This window comes from Phalaenopsis equestris, unplaced genomic scaffold (assembly GCF_001263595.1).
Source record: "Phalaenopsis equestris unplaced genomic scaffold, ASM126359v1 Scaffold234607, whole genome shotgun sequence".
Taxonomy (NCBI): domain Eukaryota; kingdom Viridiplantae; phylum Streptophyta; class Magnoliopsida; order Asparagales; family Orchidaceae; genus Phalaenopsis; species Phalaenopsis equestris.
This window is the reverse complement of record NW_018252515.1, coordinates 93,216-109,999: the sequence shown is the minus strand read 5'-3', so window position 1 is coordinate 109,999 and position 16,784 is coordinate 93,216. Positions and strand designations below refer to the sequence as shown.

The 16,784-nt window shown below is 33.5% G+C and overlaps 1 protein-coding gene and 1 long non-coding RNA gene across 2 annotated transcripts; both read left to right on the top strand.

Moving 5' to 3' along the window:
• Window positions 1-4,635: 4,635 nt before the first annotated feature.
• LOC110038972 (phosphoenolpyruvate carboxykinase (ATP)-like) lies at window positions 4,636-5,543 on the top strand (the record flags this gene model as incomplete). Its single annotated transcript, XM_020743903.1, is given in 4 exon segments — window positions 4,636-4,789; window positions 4,873-4,936; window positions 5,127-5,207; window positions 5,283-5,543. Coding segments are annotated over 4 exon segments (376 nt in total), but the record flags the coding sequence as incomplete, so codon positions are not given.
• Window positions 5,544-9,694: 4,151 nt separating this feature from the next.
• LOC110038974 lies at window positions 9,695-12,144 on the top strand. Its single transcript, XR_002295475.1, has 3 exons — window positions 9,695-10,339; window positions 10,541-10,611; window positions 12,046-12,144. It is a non-coding gene; the product is annotated as an uncharacterized LOC110038974 (long non-coding RNA).
• Window positions 12,145-16,784: the final 4,640 nt, after the last annotated feature.

Genomic DNA, 16,784 nt, shown 5'->3' with positions numbered 1-16,784 from the left:
TCCCCCTCCCCTCCCCTCCACTCTCAAGTTGCCCCGACGGAGGGAGGTCCGGGATGTCAAAAGTGGTCTCAGTTTGTGACATGCCGCTAAGCTCATGTGGAGTTATTCAGAGTTTAACATGTCGGCAATATCATGTAGAGTTATTCAGAGTTTATTTTATGTTCCGCATGGTGACCATGAACAGATGTCTAGACAGAATGAGTGAACCTAAACTTTGAAATATGCCCTAGAAGTTTGAGGGAGATGACAATTCTTCAATGGGATCTAGGTTCTATCACTGAAGATGTCTCTTCTAAGTGTTCGCTAGTGAGATTGACACAGCCTGTTACTCAGAATTGAGTTCTCCTTACATGTTACTCAACCACCGCACGGTAGGCACGAGAAGTGGAAGGAGAAGATTTCGTATGTAAGAGCTCGAGAGTTGCATTGCGGGAACCCACCTCTATATGAGACTCCCGCTCAGGATGTGCCAAAAAAATGAAGGATACCTTCTCTACCAAAATGTGTAGTGGAATGACAATGCCGATATGATCGACCTACCAATGGACTTGAAGCGCCATGCCACGAGGAACTTAAAGCTTCGACAAATGAAGTCGAAGTTCTCCCAACCTCGGAAGGCTAACGTGGAGCTTCCCTGCTTGGACGTGGAATGAAATTCCCTATACTGACCCCAACCGATCTGTTGAAGACCGGTCCAAGGGAATCCCGGGCTGAGCGGCCGGGGCGAGATCCTTGATGGTGCGAGCAACCTCCCGCGTCTCACTCCCTGCTTTTTTTGCCTCCCGCTCGATTGAGCGGCATTGTAGGAAGTGTAGCAATGTTGCCAACCCTCCTTCCTTTTATGTTCTTTCTTGCTTGGAGGCTATTTATATGCTTGTTTCTGAGTTTAGATTTAGTGTTTAGTGTAGTTTTTTTTTCAAATTTTCTGTGTGGAGTCTTCTTCCCTCTCGAGGGCTGTTTCCAATGGTTAGGGTGGTGCTATGGCTATATCCCTTTCCTCAATGGTGTCTGTATCTTCCTTCTTCCTGTTTCCAGCAGTCTACTTTGCCTCCAGCAACTTCCCGCCACCCTAAACTACCCCCATCTGACCCACCCATCCTTGCTGCCGTCGCCTCGAGACAACTAACCATTGTTGTTCATGTCGTTTTCGCCCCAATTTATTGTTGTAGTCGCACATGGCAGCCAATCCTCTAGCTGTTCTTGGAGTTCTCACATCGCCTTTGCTGCCGCCACCCCCGCTCGTCATTTCGATCCACCTAGTAACCTCCATTGCCCTTTGGATGCACTCTCGAGGTGTTTGTTGTGTCGTTTTTTGTGTTCGTGATGTTATTTACAGTTTGTGTGTGTTGTGTAACTCTATTTCCCTTTTAATGAAAGTTTTTCTTGTGGTTTCGGTCTTTTTTCTCTGATATCACTCACTCTTCAGATTCTTCTAGCCAAAAAGGCACTTTTCTTCGTCTTGATGGCAGCATGTTTCACTTTTATGTCAATTAGAACCTCTTATTAAAATATCATCTCCATAGTCTACAACCACTCATTGAAGTCATCCATATTCTTTCTCCTTCGAAATTTGGTAGGTATACTTTAACTCCTAGATATCTCAGCCCTCTAAATGACACTTCATCCCTAGGCCTCTTTGGATACTTAATCCCAAAGCATCGTCGCCTGCCTTTCTCTTCACTGTAATCATCTCTACGGAAGGGATTCAAATTTTTCTCCCTCAAGTCTCGCTACCACGATCTCCTTGAAGTCATCCATATTCTTTCTCCTTCGAAATTTGGTAGGTATACTTTAACTCCTAGATATCTCAGCCCTCTAAATGACACTTCATCCCTAGGCCTCTTCGGATACTTAATCCCAAAGCATTGCCGCCTGCCTTTCTCTTCGCTGTAATCATCTCTACGGAAGGGATTCAAATTTTTATCCCTCAAGTTTCGCTACCACGATCTCCTTGTCCCTTACGCAATTTTAGCAAGCCTTTGTTGATATCAGTGGAGTTCTCATTGCACCTCTTCCATTGTAAGATGCTGAACGGCTTCTGACACTTGTCTTTTTGGTGGCATGGTTAGGGTTTAGGTTTGGAGGAGTGAAAATGGTGTATAGGGTGGTTTAGAGGGAAAAAAGTTTTGGGGCTGATTTTGGTAACCCTAGGATAGTACTAGGGTTAGAATAGCTTCTGATGTCAAATGATACTGGAGTTTAATCAAACAACAATGAGAAATAAAATATTATTGCTGAATTCAAATTGGGAATTACAGCCAAACAAACGGAAAAATGAAATTACAACAAACAAAAACTCAACACCCTAAAACGGTGATAGACCCAATGTGGAGGGGGTGTAGGCTAGGGCTTGGGCCTCTAGAGGCAGTGATGGGGTGGTTAGTGAACTGGACAGTTGCGGCAAGATGGGAAAGGGTCTGGATTGCGGGGAAATAGTGGCAAGACAGCCGTAGCTTGTTGTCCGGGGCGGCAACAAGCAGGGAAAGGCTTGGTTGCTGGGAAAGCTGCAGCAAGACAGCGGTCGCTTGTTCACCTGGGCAGCTGCATGTATGGAAATGAATTGACTGCGGGGAAAACAGCTGGAAGATGGCTGGCGGAACTGTAGGAAAACAGTGAGGGGCGGCAGTTCAGGATGGTGGCAGCGACGAACGATGACAAGGAGCGATGCAGGAAGGTTTGAGAAGGGTGGGGGAAGGATAACCATCACATTGGGAGCGTTATACAGCCGGAGCACCACTCGAACCCTTGGATAGACGTTGATGACTGCCCCGAACAAACATGTAGAAAAACTAACATAAAATATGGCAAATGCATCATATATAGTTTTATGGTAACTGGTAGTGGACCCCACTTGCAATAGGCGGCAATTCTATGCCTGGGAGTGCCGGTCTATCCACCTATGCCTCAATTGAGCTGGACCATGTGTGGGGATGCGGCAATTGCTGTGACACTTGACGCCCCACGTCACTGTTCCTTCCACTTAAGACCATTTTTTACAATGATTATTATGCATATCAATCACTATTAAAATGCTATGATACTTAGTTATCGAAGTCTAAGATTTATTTATAGCTTTTTTATGCCATCGTTCATAGATAAAATCTCAACAAATCTTTGAGCTTAAAACCATAAATCAGTGGGTAGAACAACAGAAGAGAATAAATTTTTGGCTAAATATCCATTTCCTCAAAGTTCGCACAAATCTCTCTACCTCTTTGAAGGTTCTGTGCTTTCTTCCGGCTTGGAGGCCATCATATTAAATTTTTTGAATATCCATTTCCTCAAAGTTCGCACAAATCTCTCTACCTCTTTGAAGGTTCTGTGCTTTCTTCCGGCTTGGAGGACATCATAGTAAATTTTGAAATTCAGGATTTCAGCAAATATGCCTTTTTAAAAGTGAATACGCAATCAACATTCTTAGCAGTATCTACAAATAGCTCAAAATAAATTAATAAATGTCATAATTATCGAAGTAAGCCAAAAAATTAAATTATAATAATACTGTCCCCTTGAAGAAATTGATCACCAAATTTTTCATTACAATCAACAGTGAGAAATAGAATGCTAACTAAGTAATTTGATTCACCTCTTAAAGTAATTTATGATTCATGAAATATTATCAAAATATTTGATTCATATCCCTAAGTGACTTATAAACACTGAAGTATCATTATATTTATTAGATTATGTACAACAATAATAGCAAAACTAGAATGACATAATATAAGGTACTCGATTTAGCACTCAATGATTTAAGCGAAATTAATTTACCACGTGGACTCTCGAATAATACAATATTAACACTTTATTATGCTCCAATAGCCTATGTAACACCTTATTAGAACATGAGTAAATTTAATTAAAAAAAAGCTTAAAGCAATAAACTACAGTATTCAATTAATCTCATTAGCTTTTGCTGCAGAACCAGATAGATACTCATTTGTTGATAATCCTACTTGAAAAAGGCTATGACCATCTGAAAAATAATACTAATGCTGTAGGGATAAGCAGAACATGGTTCAATAGGACTATTTTAGTATCCAATCATAGGCTCACAAACAGTTATCTGTTTCCTAGATACTCATTTGTTGATAATCCTACTTGAAAAAGGCTATGACCATCTGAAAAATAATACTAATGCTGTAGGGACGAGCAAAATATGGTTCGATAAGACTATTTTAGTATCCAATCACAGGCTCACAACAGTTATCTGTTTCGAACACTCGTTTACATGAATTAAAAATACAGGGCATACATAGCAAATCATGCCCAATGGTATGCTTACCAACTGTATACCTTTCTAAAAGCATGCATTTGTAAAATATTACATTTATACATTATGATTTAAAATGCATAAACATAATCTTCCTCTTTGATAACATTATTAATCTATCCACTAACTTGATCAATCTATAAATCCTATCAATCCGTAAAATTTAAGATGTTGTGCAAATGTAATAATTAATTCATAGATGAATCCTACAAAACCAGGACCATCAAAATCTGAGGTTTACAGTTAAGCTTATAATGTTCTAATATTATTATTTATGGATAAAGCCTTTGGAAAAAGTAGTGCGTGAGATGGAGATTATTTTACTGAATCTAACACTTAACAATTTTCAATCCTGGCTGCAGCACCGGTGCCCTACCCTCCATATCGAAGCTATCAACAGGACAAGCTGCTTATCATTTCCTGGCAGGTTATCAGGATGGAAAGTTCTTGCCAGCATATATTAAAGGCCCATTCCCCATTGAACCCCTAGCTCTTGCAATTTCATTGCATTCCCAAGTATGTGCCTAAGCCCATTTGCATTGTGAAGTCATATTATTATTATCATTACAGTAACTTGTTTGATTTCTCTCTCTTTACAGTTAAAGGATAGTGAAATCCCAGCCTTCTTGATTAATGTCAATGACGGTGGTAAACACATTAATGGTAAGACAGCAAATAGTCTCTAATAATGTAAATTGAGTTTGGACTCGTTTGGATTGGTGCTGCTATGTCACTGATTGAATTAGAAAGAAAAAGTGATATTTTTTATATGGCAAAAATTTCAGTGGAGCTATTGAATAGTGCCCTGCCCTAGGTTCATCTGATTTTATTTGCTGCGTATTTCTAAACACAGGCATGGAACTTTTAAATTTGGTGAAGTCATCTTTGTCAGCTGATTTACCGAAGAGCCAGCTTGGGGCTAACGATCCAAAAGGTAATAGATTGTTCTCTTCTTTAAAACGGCTTTCCCCTGCATTACTTATACTGAAATGTTTCTGAATCTATGCAGTAGGCGAGCTTAAAGGAAAGTACAAGAGTTTTCTATCTGGTAGGTTCGAAGGATTACCAGAAGAATTTTCTTTCTGAGGCTATTCATCAAAATAATGGAGCTGTAATGTGCTTTGATAAGCAGAGGAGGTCCATATTATTTATAAGTTCAAATTCGAGAACTATTGAACTCATGAGATGATAGCATTGCTCATTTTTTGGATTGGTACAGAGCTGTTGACTAATTTGAATAAAATTTCCATGTTTTCTTCCCTCATTTAAAGGTTATGTTTCAGCTTGACCCGCCAGTTTGACTGCTCTAATATCTGGGGTGTGACAAACTACTCCAGTGAATGCCGCACTTGGGATAAAGTGAGAAGTTATTAAAACTAGGAAGCTGGATGAATTCCTAATATTGTATTTGTATGGTTGTCTAATGCCAAGTTCTTATGAATTTCTTTAATTTTGTATCTAGCATTTAAATATAAATCTTGCAGGTGTTGTAAAATTAGACTAAACGTCGGCCTCTTTGGTTGGTGTGAAATTCGGATGCATGTGGCTTGGAAGGATTGGTCAAGAGGCAAATGGAACACCATATGCAAGTCGCAAGTACAAGCTGGCTTGATTTCTTTCGTTATCAGCTTATCAAGTCTCAAAATGATTTTCTTTTAATTTTTCAAAGCTATAAGAATACGAAAAAATTGTTTGGCAAAATGGTCCATGGCCTTTTCCAAAAGACAAGCACCAAACCAATAATTTTTCCATATTTTCAAACTGTTAAGCCAACTATTGAATTTGATTTTGAGTGAAGATGAAATCATATCGAGCGTAGTATGCTTGATTTGAAATGCACTCGAGCCTTTTTTTATGCTTTTTTTTTTTAAAGATTTACATGCATACCGCTCGATTCTTTTGTATTTACATATTTAACATGAAAATAATAGTTCTTGAATGTCATATTATTTTTAGTAAGCTCTGTAGGAAATTTTATTTCAACTTAAAAAAAAATATTGTAAAAGGCAAGTGGAAAGTACTACACATCCTAAACAACTCACTTAAGAAGAGAAAAAAATCAAAGGCTCTTCTCCCTGAAAAAAGAAAAATACAATTCACTTTTACTATGAGCCCAAGGAAAATAAAAACCAATAAATAGATTAAAGTAAATCAGCATAAACAAGATGCTTAAGAATCATAGGAACATTTTTAGAAATAACATATCTAATAAAGCTCCCTAGCTTAGCAGCCCAATTAGCTGCATTGTTTTTATCCCTTCTCTTATGAGCCCAACACAAGCTAGTTCCGTTGGTTAAATCCATAATCTTCTTCATTTGTTTTTTTATGCTCCATTGATGCCCTTCAGCAATTATTCCATAATAATAAAGAGTCCGTTTATATATTGATAAAATTTCATTCGAACTTTTTAGCTATTAATAAACCAAACACAACTGCATTCGTTTCTACCACTAAAGGAGATAGAAGAACAGACGAAGACGTAAACCAACAGATAACAGATCCAAAAAAATCCCTACAAACACTTCCAACATCAGCTATATTATATTTTCAACTACTGTCTATATTAATTTTAATATAAGATGCATACGGCTTGGACCAAGAAACAAAGTTGTTTCTTGTAACAAAAGGATTGAGATCAATCTTGAATTTAACATATACCTCATCTAATTTATTATTTTTTTTCCCTTTATTACCATTAAATGTAAGATTGATAGAAAGAACTGTTAATCATACTAAAGTATGATTAACATTAGGTATCTCCTTATGAAATTTAATGTTATTTTGAGTAAACCAAATAAATCAAAAAAACTATAAGGGTTATTAGTGAAAAAAACATGTCTTAGAGACTTTAAGTTTTCATAAATACCCATAATGTCATTATAATTACCCACATTCCAACTCTATTAAAAGACCAACGATTTTCTGCCAAATATCCTCCACAAACCTGCACTCAATAAGAAGATGGTTAATAGTTTCCTCATACTCTCTACACAGTAAACAACATGAAGGAATCCTAAGACCTTTAAGTTTAAGTATATCATTCGTAGGTAAAATATTATGGACGAGACTCCAAATAAAGAAAAAATGAGAAGGTTTCACCCATATAATCCAATTCCATTTTAGGTCCATACCCTGAAAAGATTGAAAAGAATTAGCAAAAAACAATAGTATTACCAATATTACCTTTAATTATGAATATGCATTTTCACATGATTCACATGAATACTGGAGATGAAGTTCATCTAATCATGTCCAAGTAACTGCTTTGGTATCTTCTTGTTCCAACTGTTATCATTCCAAGGCCCCCAACCTTTACATTAGCATGTCACCTTTTCTATTCTTTAATGTGTATCACTTTTTTTAAAGTTAAAATAGTGATATTTTTTCTGTGATATTAAAGATTTGCATATATATAAAAAGTAAATTTTAGGTGATTATTATGTAAATAAATATGAATTGGGTTTTTGGCATGTACATGCCCCCTATCATTTTCTTATTTTACTTAGCTATATTCTCTGAAAATTGACTTTGAAGCTTCATAAAGGAGGTTAGTGACATTTCAATTTGAATTCCTGACGGAAGTACGCAAATTGATAACCAGAAAAATAAGATTACGCTTTGAATTAGAGAATATATTAAATTGGCCTTAATAAGTATTTTGAATCAATTGAAGTTAAAATGAAATTGTGCAAGCAACCCAATTTGCTTTTGGGGATGAAAGACAAGAAATCAAATATAAAGATCATTTCTTTCAACGGTAATCGATTCATTTTTCTAGGTATCATGTCACCTAAAGGAATGCATTTAGTTCCATATCAATTAGGTGAAGTCTGTTGATGCAAAAAAAAATTTTGAAGGGTGGGTCATAAACTATATGTTTAAGTTTTATGAGTTAAAAATGAGTTGGATAACTAGTTTTGATGTGGCTCACAATCTTGATTTAATTAAGCACAAATTTTCATTCATTTTCTGACTGGAAACCAATCACATTTTGATGCAAAAAAAAAAAAAGGAAAACATTGTAGGAATGATATTATATGCTCCAAAAACTTACATCCGTCTCTTTTAGAGATTTTAGAGTGATAGAGCAAAATTTTAGGAGACCAATTAAAATTTAGATTAAGACATTGCCCAATGATTTTTACTTTAATTTTCTAAAATTTTAAGATTTAATCCCAAGTTTTTTATAGTCACAAATCCCTCAACTTAATTATTCATCTCAATGATAAGAGAGAACTTTTAATTAAGGTTATTTTTTTTTTTTTTATAGTAGCAAGATTATGATTTTTTATTGAGTAAAATCACCTCCATCATCATTGAGCAAATTGGGATAATGATGATCAAGATGTCATTTTCTATTGTTTCAAATTATCTTAGACACTAGTTTATGTAGTCATAAGAGGTAATCAAGTCAAACTAATTGATGGATCATTAGAAGTAATGGTTGCATTGTCCGAAAACAACTTGTAGCATTGTGTTGGATGTATGTATGTTTTAAGTTGACTTAAGTAAGCATTGAGCTTTATGCATATTAAGTGTACTTTATAATTCACCCTCGAATGATTGGACCATTAGAAAATTTATATCTCAAATCATTATTGTAATTTATGAATGTCATTTTATGATAAATCACCAAGCTAGAGAACTCTATTCCGAATCACTCTTTTTTGTAGTGTCATTTGATGACAAAATCATACAGTGCAAATACATGCCATATTCTTATTGACATTAAATACTTAAAATTGATCATAGAGCTATGCATGATATGACATTATCTTTTGAAAATGAACTAATCTTTGAATTTTCATTATTGATAATCTAATATGGAAGATGAATGAGCTTTTGCTCAGGCTTTAAATTGTGAGTTTTATTTAAATAATTATAATATATTTTTTAGAGAATTTTGTGTTTTTTTAATTTTAAAACTAAATTAAATTATTTTGCGATTTGATGATATTTGATAAGAAATCCTCTGATTTAATTTTCTATAAATCTGATCATTATTCAGATACTTTATCACCTTAGACTTTATTGACTTCCATTGATTGCAGAGAATCTGGTCTGTAAGTGCAACTCATTATTATATTTTTATGATATTTATAGTTTTATTTCAAATTTTTTTCTTAAAAAAACCTTAAATGTCATCTATAAAAAAATTAAAACACTACGGATTTTTTAAACAATTATTAGACACTTAACTAAATGATTAGCTTAGATTATTATTTGATGAGAAATTTAATTATTATTTTACCACAACTGCATAAGTCTTATCAACTCTAGTCTTCATAAAAAAGAAGATTAAACATGAAAAGTGGGATTTACAAACATAGGCTCTGTTTGGGGCCACTTTTTTCCCACGTGGTCCTAAATCGTGACATTCGGTCGGTTGAATGCCAATTTCACGGCACGGCGACACATCGCTAGAGTTGGTGGAAAGCAGGACGCGGGATCGACCCTGCGACCCCGCGTTCGCCCCACTAATATTACCTTAGGCTCCGCAATCCTCTTCTTACGCAAACGCTTCCCGCCTAGTGTTCCCGAGCCTTCTCCTCCTGCACCTTCTTCTTCCTCGACAAGCCAAGCAACATACAACTTCTTCTTCCTCGAAGAGCCAGGTAACCTCGCTAAAATTTTCAGGGCGCGAGCAGAACACAAACTTCTATTCTCTCTCTTTCGAAATCCGCTATGGCTTTGAGCCCGGAGGCTGATCTGCATCATTTAAACATAAGGATTATCTCTCCTCAGATTCTATTTGAGTGCCGTCCAAGAAGCTCAAACTGCACTCTTCCTTTTTTCTGCCAACCGTTAGCCCCTTGAACCTAGTTTTGGGGAAAATGACCTTAGTCCTTTTTACTTTAAATTATTTTATCCCATGCTCAATAGTTCATTCTCACACTCTAACTTGCCACTTCAAACGCCATTCTTATGCTTAGATTGTCCACCATCAAAGGGCTAAAATTTAATTTTGGTATGTGAGACTACACTGATAGCTAAGGAGCAAAGAGAGGACACTTCCACTATCATTTGGCACCTTGGGGTTGATCAAACTTTTCTTTTGTTACCTGGGTAATCTTTTATCTGTTATTTGCTTATTTTCTTTATATTAGTAAAATCAAATTCAAGTTGGAACTTTATGTTGTTAAGTCATTTCTAATTCAGTATTGAAAAAATTTTCAAGCTAATTGCTATAATCACAATGTGGAACCTAATTTTAAGTGAACCTACCCTTATTTATTTATTTATTTATTTATTTTATTTTGAATGAAGCTCTATGATGAGAGATTCTTCCATGTATGAATAGCCCTTACCTAGAGTGCTTATCAAAATTTAACCCTCAGGTACATTCTTTTATTTTTTACTGTGATTCACTCATGTATTACTTTATTTTTATATTCCTGTACTAATTGTTGCCAAAAGCTACATCAAGGAGGATTGAAAGTATTTTGTTGCTACGTAATTTCATAACTTATGTTTTTATTATGATTAGGCCCCAACTAAAATAAAACAGATAAGGCATTACTTAGTTAAATAGAGTTGCTTCACCAAAGCGAGTAGGCAACCTTGACAATATTATAAGCGAGTTAAATGTATTGTTCCGAAGAGTGAGTTCAAGAAACCAAAAAATCATAGGATAAAAAAATTACTAAATACAAAATATGATGAGCCAAATGCAGTAAATGCTAGCGCAAATGCATCTAATGAGCAACAGGATTATAACTCACATCCTGAGCATCCATTTACCTTTAACTTATTAATTGAACAATTGTCTACATCTAGTGCAGTGATCGTACTCCTATGACCTTGAAAACTTAAGATTGACAGGGTTGGGTTTAGTTATATAAGGAGAGAATTTTATGATCTTATTTCTTTCCACATTCTCCTTGCGAAAGCAGTTGATCTTCATTATGATGGACACATAAGGAGGCATAATTTATTATATTGAGTTTATTCTTCATTATGATGGACATACCTTGCAGTTTATGTTGTATACTTTTTAACATAATTTATTGGAGCAATTCATCTATCAAAAAAATGATGTGATTCGAACTTGGTGAATTAAATAAAATATGTAAGTTTAAATTGTATAGGTTCTGTTGTTAATCCTTAAAGAAGGCTCTCTCCTTTCAAACTTTTTGTCTAAAGCATTTTTAAGTCTCCATATGGAAGTTGATATAAAGTTGAATCCTTTTATTTTGATATAAATTAGCTTGATTAGATTGAACTTATTGATGCTTTTATATATGAAAAATTTAAAGTTTAAGTGTAAATACATATGAACTGAGTGGTATGTATGCAAATCTTCCAAAAGACTGTACAAAATAGGAACTTATTTTTTACCTTTACATTTGCTTGATTTTATTTTTCCTTCTGTTGTACATGATCGAGAGTGAAGAATATCTTTTGAGGAAAGTCTAGCATAGAAGCTACGCCGTCAAAATGTTAAAACAATATAATCATCTTATTAATTGTCATTGTAATTGTTTTAGACTTTATTTTACTCTCTTGATACTCAGTGTGACGTGAGCTGAATATATTTAATTTTGAATTGTTTTTGTTTGAAATTTTTTCTTAAGAGTATCAAATTTATGGCTTTTGGAATTGACTAAAAATTATAGTAGTATATTTGTTACATTTTTAGCTTGTAAAGTGAATTTCTACTTCCGTTGTATCATATATAAGATTGTCATTGTTCTGTTCTAAACAGTTTAACTAAACAGGAGCAAAATTGTCATTTTTTAAGAAACATCTGCCTCACAGTTGTTTTCACACAGCTGCAACAAACAACGAGTCAGCTTCCCCGCAGCAGCTTCCCCACAACAGCTTCCTGGGGCAGCTACAGCTGAAAACCTAGAAATCTGCAGCTGCGCCAAACAGAGCCATACTTTATCGATAATGCAAGCTACTTGGGAACTTCATGCAAACACATGTTGGTCAACTTGAAATTAAGTGAGAGCTTTCATAGTGATTGCACACTCCTCTAATTGAGATATCAAGTTCATTGTTCATTTTTTATTTGCATGATGTTCTCTAACTTCATGTCTATACATTTGACCAGCTTCAATATTTAAAACAAAGTTAACTAGTTTTGTAAGATAATTGTATATTTTTTTGAAATAATACCTTATGAATTTAAATATTCTAAGTAAACTCGAACCTTTTAGAATCCTCTTCATTTTTATCCAAATAATAACATGCTTATCAAAATTTATTTGAGTATTGTTGTAAGACATTGAGTTCCTTTAAAAAGCCATCATGTTTTTTGAGGCAATTATCGGCATCTCAAAACAACAATATATAATTTAGATTCTTGAAAGGTGCATAAAACATTATAAAATTGTCATCTTTTTTTTCTTTTTTTCAGAAAAGATTGAAAATTAATATATGTTTGTGTTAGAGTTTGATGACTAATGCACTTTTTATAGATACCATGCATATACCCATTTTGAAAAAGTGTATTCATACCAATGGAATTTTTTGTTTAATGATTATCATACTTTCAAAGCACCAGCAATACCTTTATTTCCTCACACACATAATGTTTACATGATTTTAATGTAATTAAGAGATTCACAATCATTTGAAAGTGACTTAGATTCATTTACTGACATAAAGGTTCTATTTTTTAAAGTGCATACATAGCCATTCTTTTGGTAAGCACTTTTAACATCATGTCCATTTGCACTTTGCTTATTTATAGTTTTGATAATCAGGTTCGTTGTTGTAGATGAATGCTATTGTGTTTGCTTTAGTAGGAAAATTTGAATTTATTGCTGTAACATGAATCTAAATCTATTATTGCGGATGAATCCGAGTTTGTTGTTACAATCAAATTTGAGTTTTGAGTTTGTTGTTGCAAGTAAATAAAGTTTACTGCTACATATAAATGTTAATTTCTTATCTTAAATAAATTTCTGGAAAGATGAATGGACCTCCAACAAGAAGACAAATTTACCCGTAAATCTATTTCCTTTTCTTCTCTCTCCTTTTTTCTCTCTGTGAGTTGTGTGTATAATTTGTGTACATTTAAGCATGGTTAAAACTAATCCTATCATTTGCAATATTAAATGATACGAAAACTTTAAATTTATTTTTCTTAGCTATAAAAAAACCAAAATGATGGCTTAATTCCTATTTCTCCTTTATTTTATCTTAATGATGGAGTGAGGTGGCCTTTTTTGTAATAGGACTTAAGTTTTTGAAAATTAAATGGAACAATGAATTGATAAGGGGGCAGGTTCAAAGTTCAAAGTTTGAATCGAGATTTGAAATAAGTGACCAAAAAAATAATAAATAAATAAATAAATATGATATAAATCATAGAATAATGATGCAATATGTATATTATAAAATATTTCAAATGAATGGTTACTCGACGCCTTAGGATGACATCTCATCCATTAGTATGGTGTGCACTCAACTAAGGTGGGCAATATGTATATTATAAAATATTTCAAATGAATGGGGTTAAATCATTTATTCGACGCCTTAGGATGACATCTCATCCATTGTAGTACGGTGTGCACTCAATTAAGGTGAGACACAACCCAAGAAGGACCCATTAATAATCCCAATAGTCTTTAATATTTTAAGTTAAAATTAATGTTAATAAATACATTTAAGTATTAATCATTTAAAATAAAATCACACAATTACTACAAATTAAATCTGAAACATGAACTAAAATTCATTAGAGCACGTCACACTAGTTATGCAAATCAAATTTAATTAGGTGGCCACTAACCAAGAATTAGGTTAAGTGAGCATTGTATTATTATTTTGTGTTGTTTTGATTATGTATGTTGTGTTGTTAGTTGGGCGCACTTGACTATATGCTAGGATGAGTACCTGTGTGCTAGACTGTTTTATAAAAAAAATTATAAGTGTTTTTTACATTTTTTTTAGGTGATCATGATTAACAAAGCCAAATAAAGTGCAAAAGTGATATTAAAAATAATAAATTATCTTGCAAATGTTGTGTATTAATGTATGTATATGCCCTTAAACATAACAGGTAAGATAGGTGGCTTGGCTCCCATTGGTGGCCACTACGCCTGATTCTATAATGATTGAATTTGATGACATGGAGTAGTACATTTATTTGTTACATACTATCCCTTTTTTTCTAAGTTTATTTAGGTTTTTTATTTTTATTATATAAATTTAATAAGAACTAGGTTGAAGGTTTATGGAATTAGGATGAGCTAGGATGAATCACGTATCTTATTGACGCCTTCACTAATTAGAGTACCTCGTACCAATATGAAAAAGAAGGTGAATCAAAGATGAAGACAAAAAATGTCCCATAAGACGATCCTTTGTTCTATTTTGTCGGTCTTATAAGTATTTGTTATTTTTCTTTTGGGGTGTATTGTGGTACTCAACCACATCAGCCTATTCTTTATTTTTATTATTTTGTTCCCATATTTTTTATTATGTTTTATTAGAATTATTTATTATTTTTACATGTTTTTATATGTGTTTAAGCATGACACGTGGTGGATTCATTAGACTTCTAAAGAAATAAATTTTTTACCCAATGTAATCAATTAAAACAAAAACAATATCCCCTTATAAAATAAAAATAAAATTAAAACAAAAACAATATCCCCTTATAAAATAAAAATAAAAAAATAAAAAGGAATGTTAAGATTAACTCACCATATGTATTTCACATTAGTTTGATTCCTACATTTCAAGCATTTCACCTATTGCACAGATAAGGGTAATCTAACCTATGAGAATGACTGCTCCTCTCCATATAAGTTATAAGAAAAACCTTATAGACTCAATCAATTTTAAAATTTAATGTATGCATTTCATGATTAATTTTGAATACCCATCTCAAAGCTCCAACTAAGAAAATTAAATTAAATAAAAGATTTAAAATATTTCATTAGATAACTTTATTTGTACACTCACATATTTTTGGTGCTTGATTTATTAAGTCAAGTTGTAAGTCTCACTCAATCTTTTTATAATAAATTAAAATCTTAACTATCTCTTTTACATGTGCTTGACCACATGATTTTGAGATATTAGGCAGGATATTGACTTCCTTTTCTAAGTAGAATCATTTGCTTAATAATCGGGCTAAATTCAATCTCAAGTGGATATTAACTCTATTAAAATTATTGTATTCTATTTAACTAGGCTTTAGTCCACTACTTCAATGGTGTCAATCATTTTAGTTGTAGAATATAAGATAGATCATTTCATCGATGCTATCATATGAGTGCTCGATCATTCAATGGTGTCAATCATTTTAGTTGTAGAATATAAGATAGATCATTCAATCTCAAGAGGCTTTAGTCCACTACTTCCTAGACCTTTTCATGATTTTGTGTCATAGGATCAAAAAACTTAAAATGATAATAAAATTAATAGCTTAAATTAGTAATAATTCTCAATCTTAAACCATAAATTATAGGACAACTTGAAGAACTATTGAGTTCAAAGTTTTTAATGATTTATACCCTTCCTCCATTAACATTTGATAAGTAATGTTCAAATTTTAAGCCCATCTCAATAGAATTTTTAAAATAAAGATTCTTGAAAACTCAACTTTAAAATATTTAGTAACATGAGAGTCACTAATTTAATTAAAATTTGTCATAGAAGGGTACATCCATTAGAATGTAATTATATTAGTTGTATGAAACATATACCTTAGAATAAAATAAATTATCCTACCCAAATTAAGTAGGGAAAAAATATGTTGCAGCGTACCCTCATGTACTAAGTTAATTAGTTTTGTTGTGAGGTCCATTATGGGATAATATTTTTTTTCGATATGATGTTATTCCTAATGTCATATACAATCATAAAATAAGAAATTTTAGCACATGGTTAGTGTTTAGTGAGAAAAATATGTAAAAGTGTTTATATAAATCAATCTTAATTTATAAATTTTCTATAGATATTATACTATTTGATATATTATTGTGCAAGAAAGCCCTCAAGTGATCTGATAAGTCTAAAAGCATACTTAATTTCCATTACCTTTTGCACTTGTTTATGGCTGAAATTGCAATTTAAAGAAAGAAATTTTTGTGTCTTCTTGCATGTACAACTGATAATAGATTTGGAACGTAATGGCGAAGAAGCAAAACAAAGTGGTGGTGAAACGAAGCAGTATGACACCAAGTGGACTAGCGCCTAGGCGCCAGCCTTTGGGCACTAAGGCCCTCCAGCCTGGGGCCTTGGCGCTATCCATTTGGTGCCTAGGTACTAGTTTCAGCTTAACCAAACATAGAGCCTATCACCTAGGCAACCAGCTCTACAGAACATTGGCACCAACAATTATTTTACAGTTTTTCAGCAGATGCTTCGACAGTTATGCTATGAATATAGCTGACCTTTGGTGATGTTTAGAGCAATTCTAGGCAATCGAAGGAGGGGAGAAGTATGGACCCTTTGGGAAATTTTATGGGAAGTATAGAGTTCAATTTTAGTTTAGATTGCTTTTATTTCATTATTTGGTGAGGATTCAAAGGGATATTGTAGAGCGGTT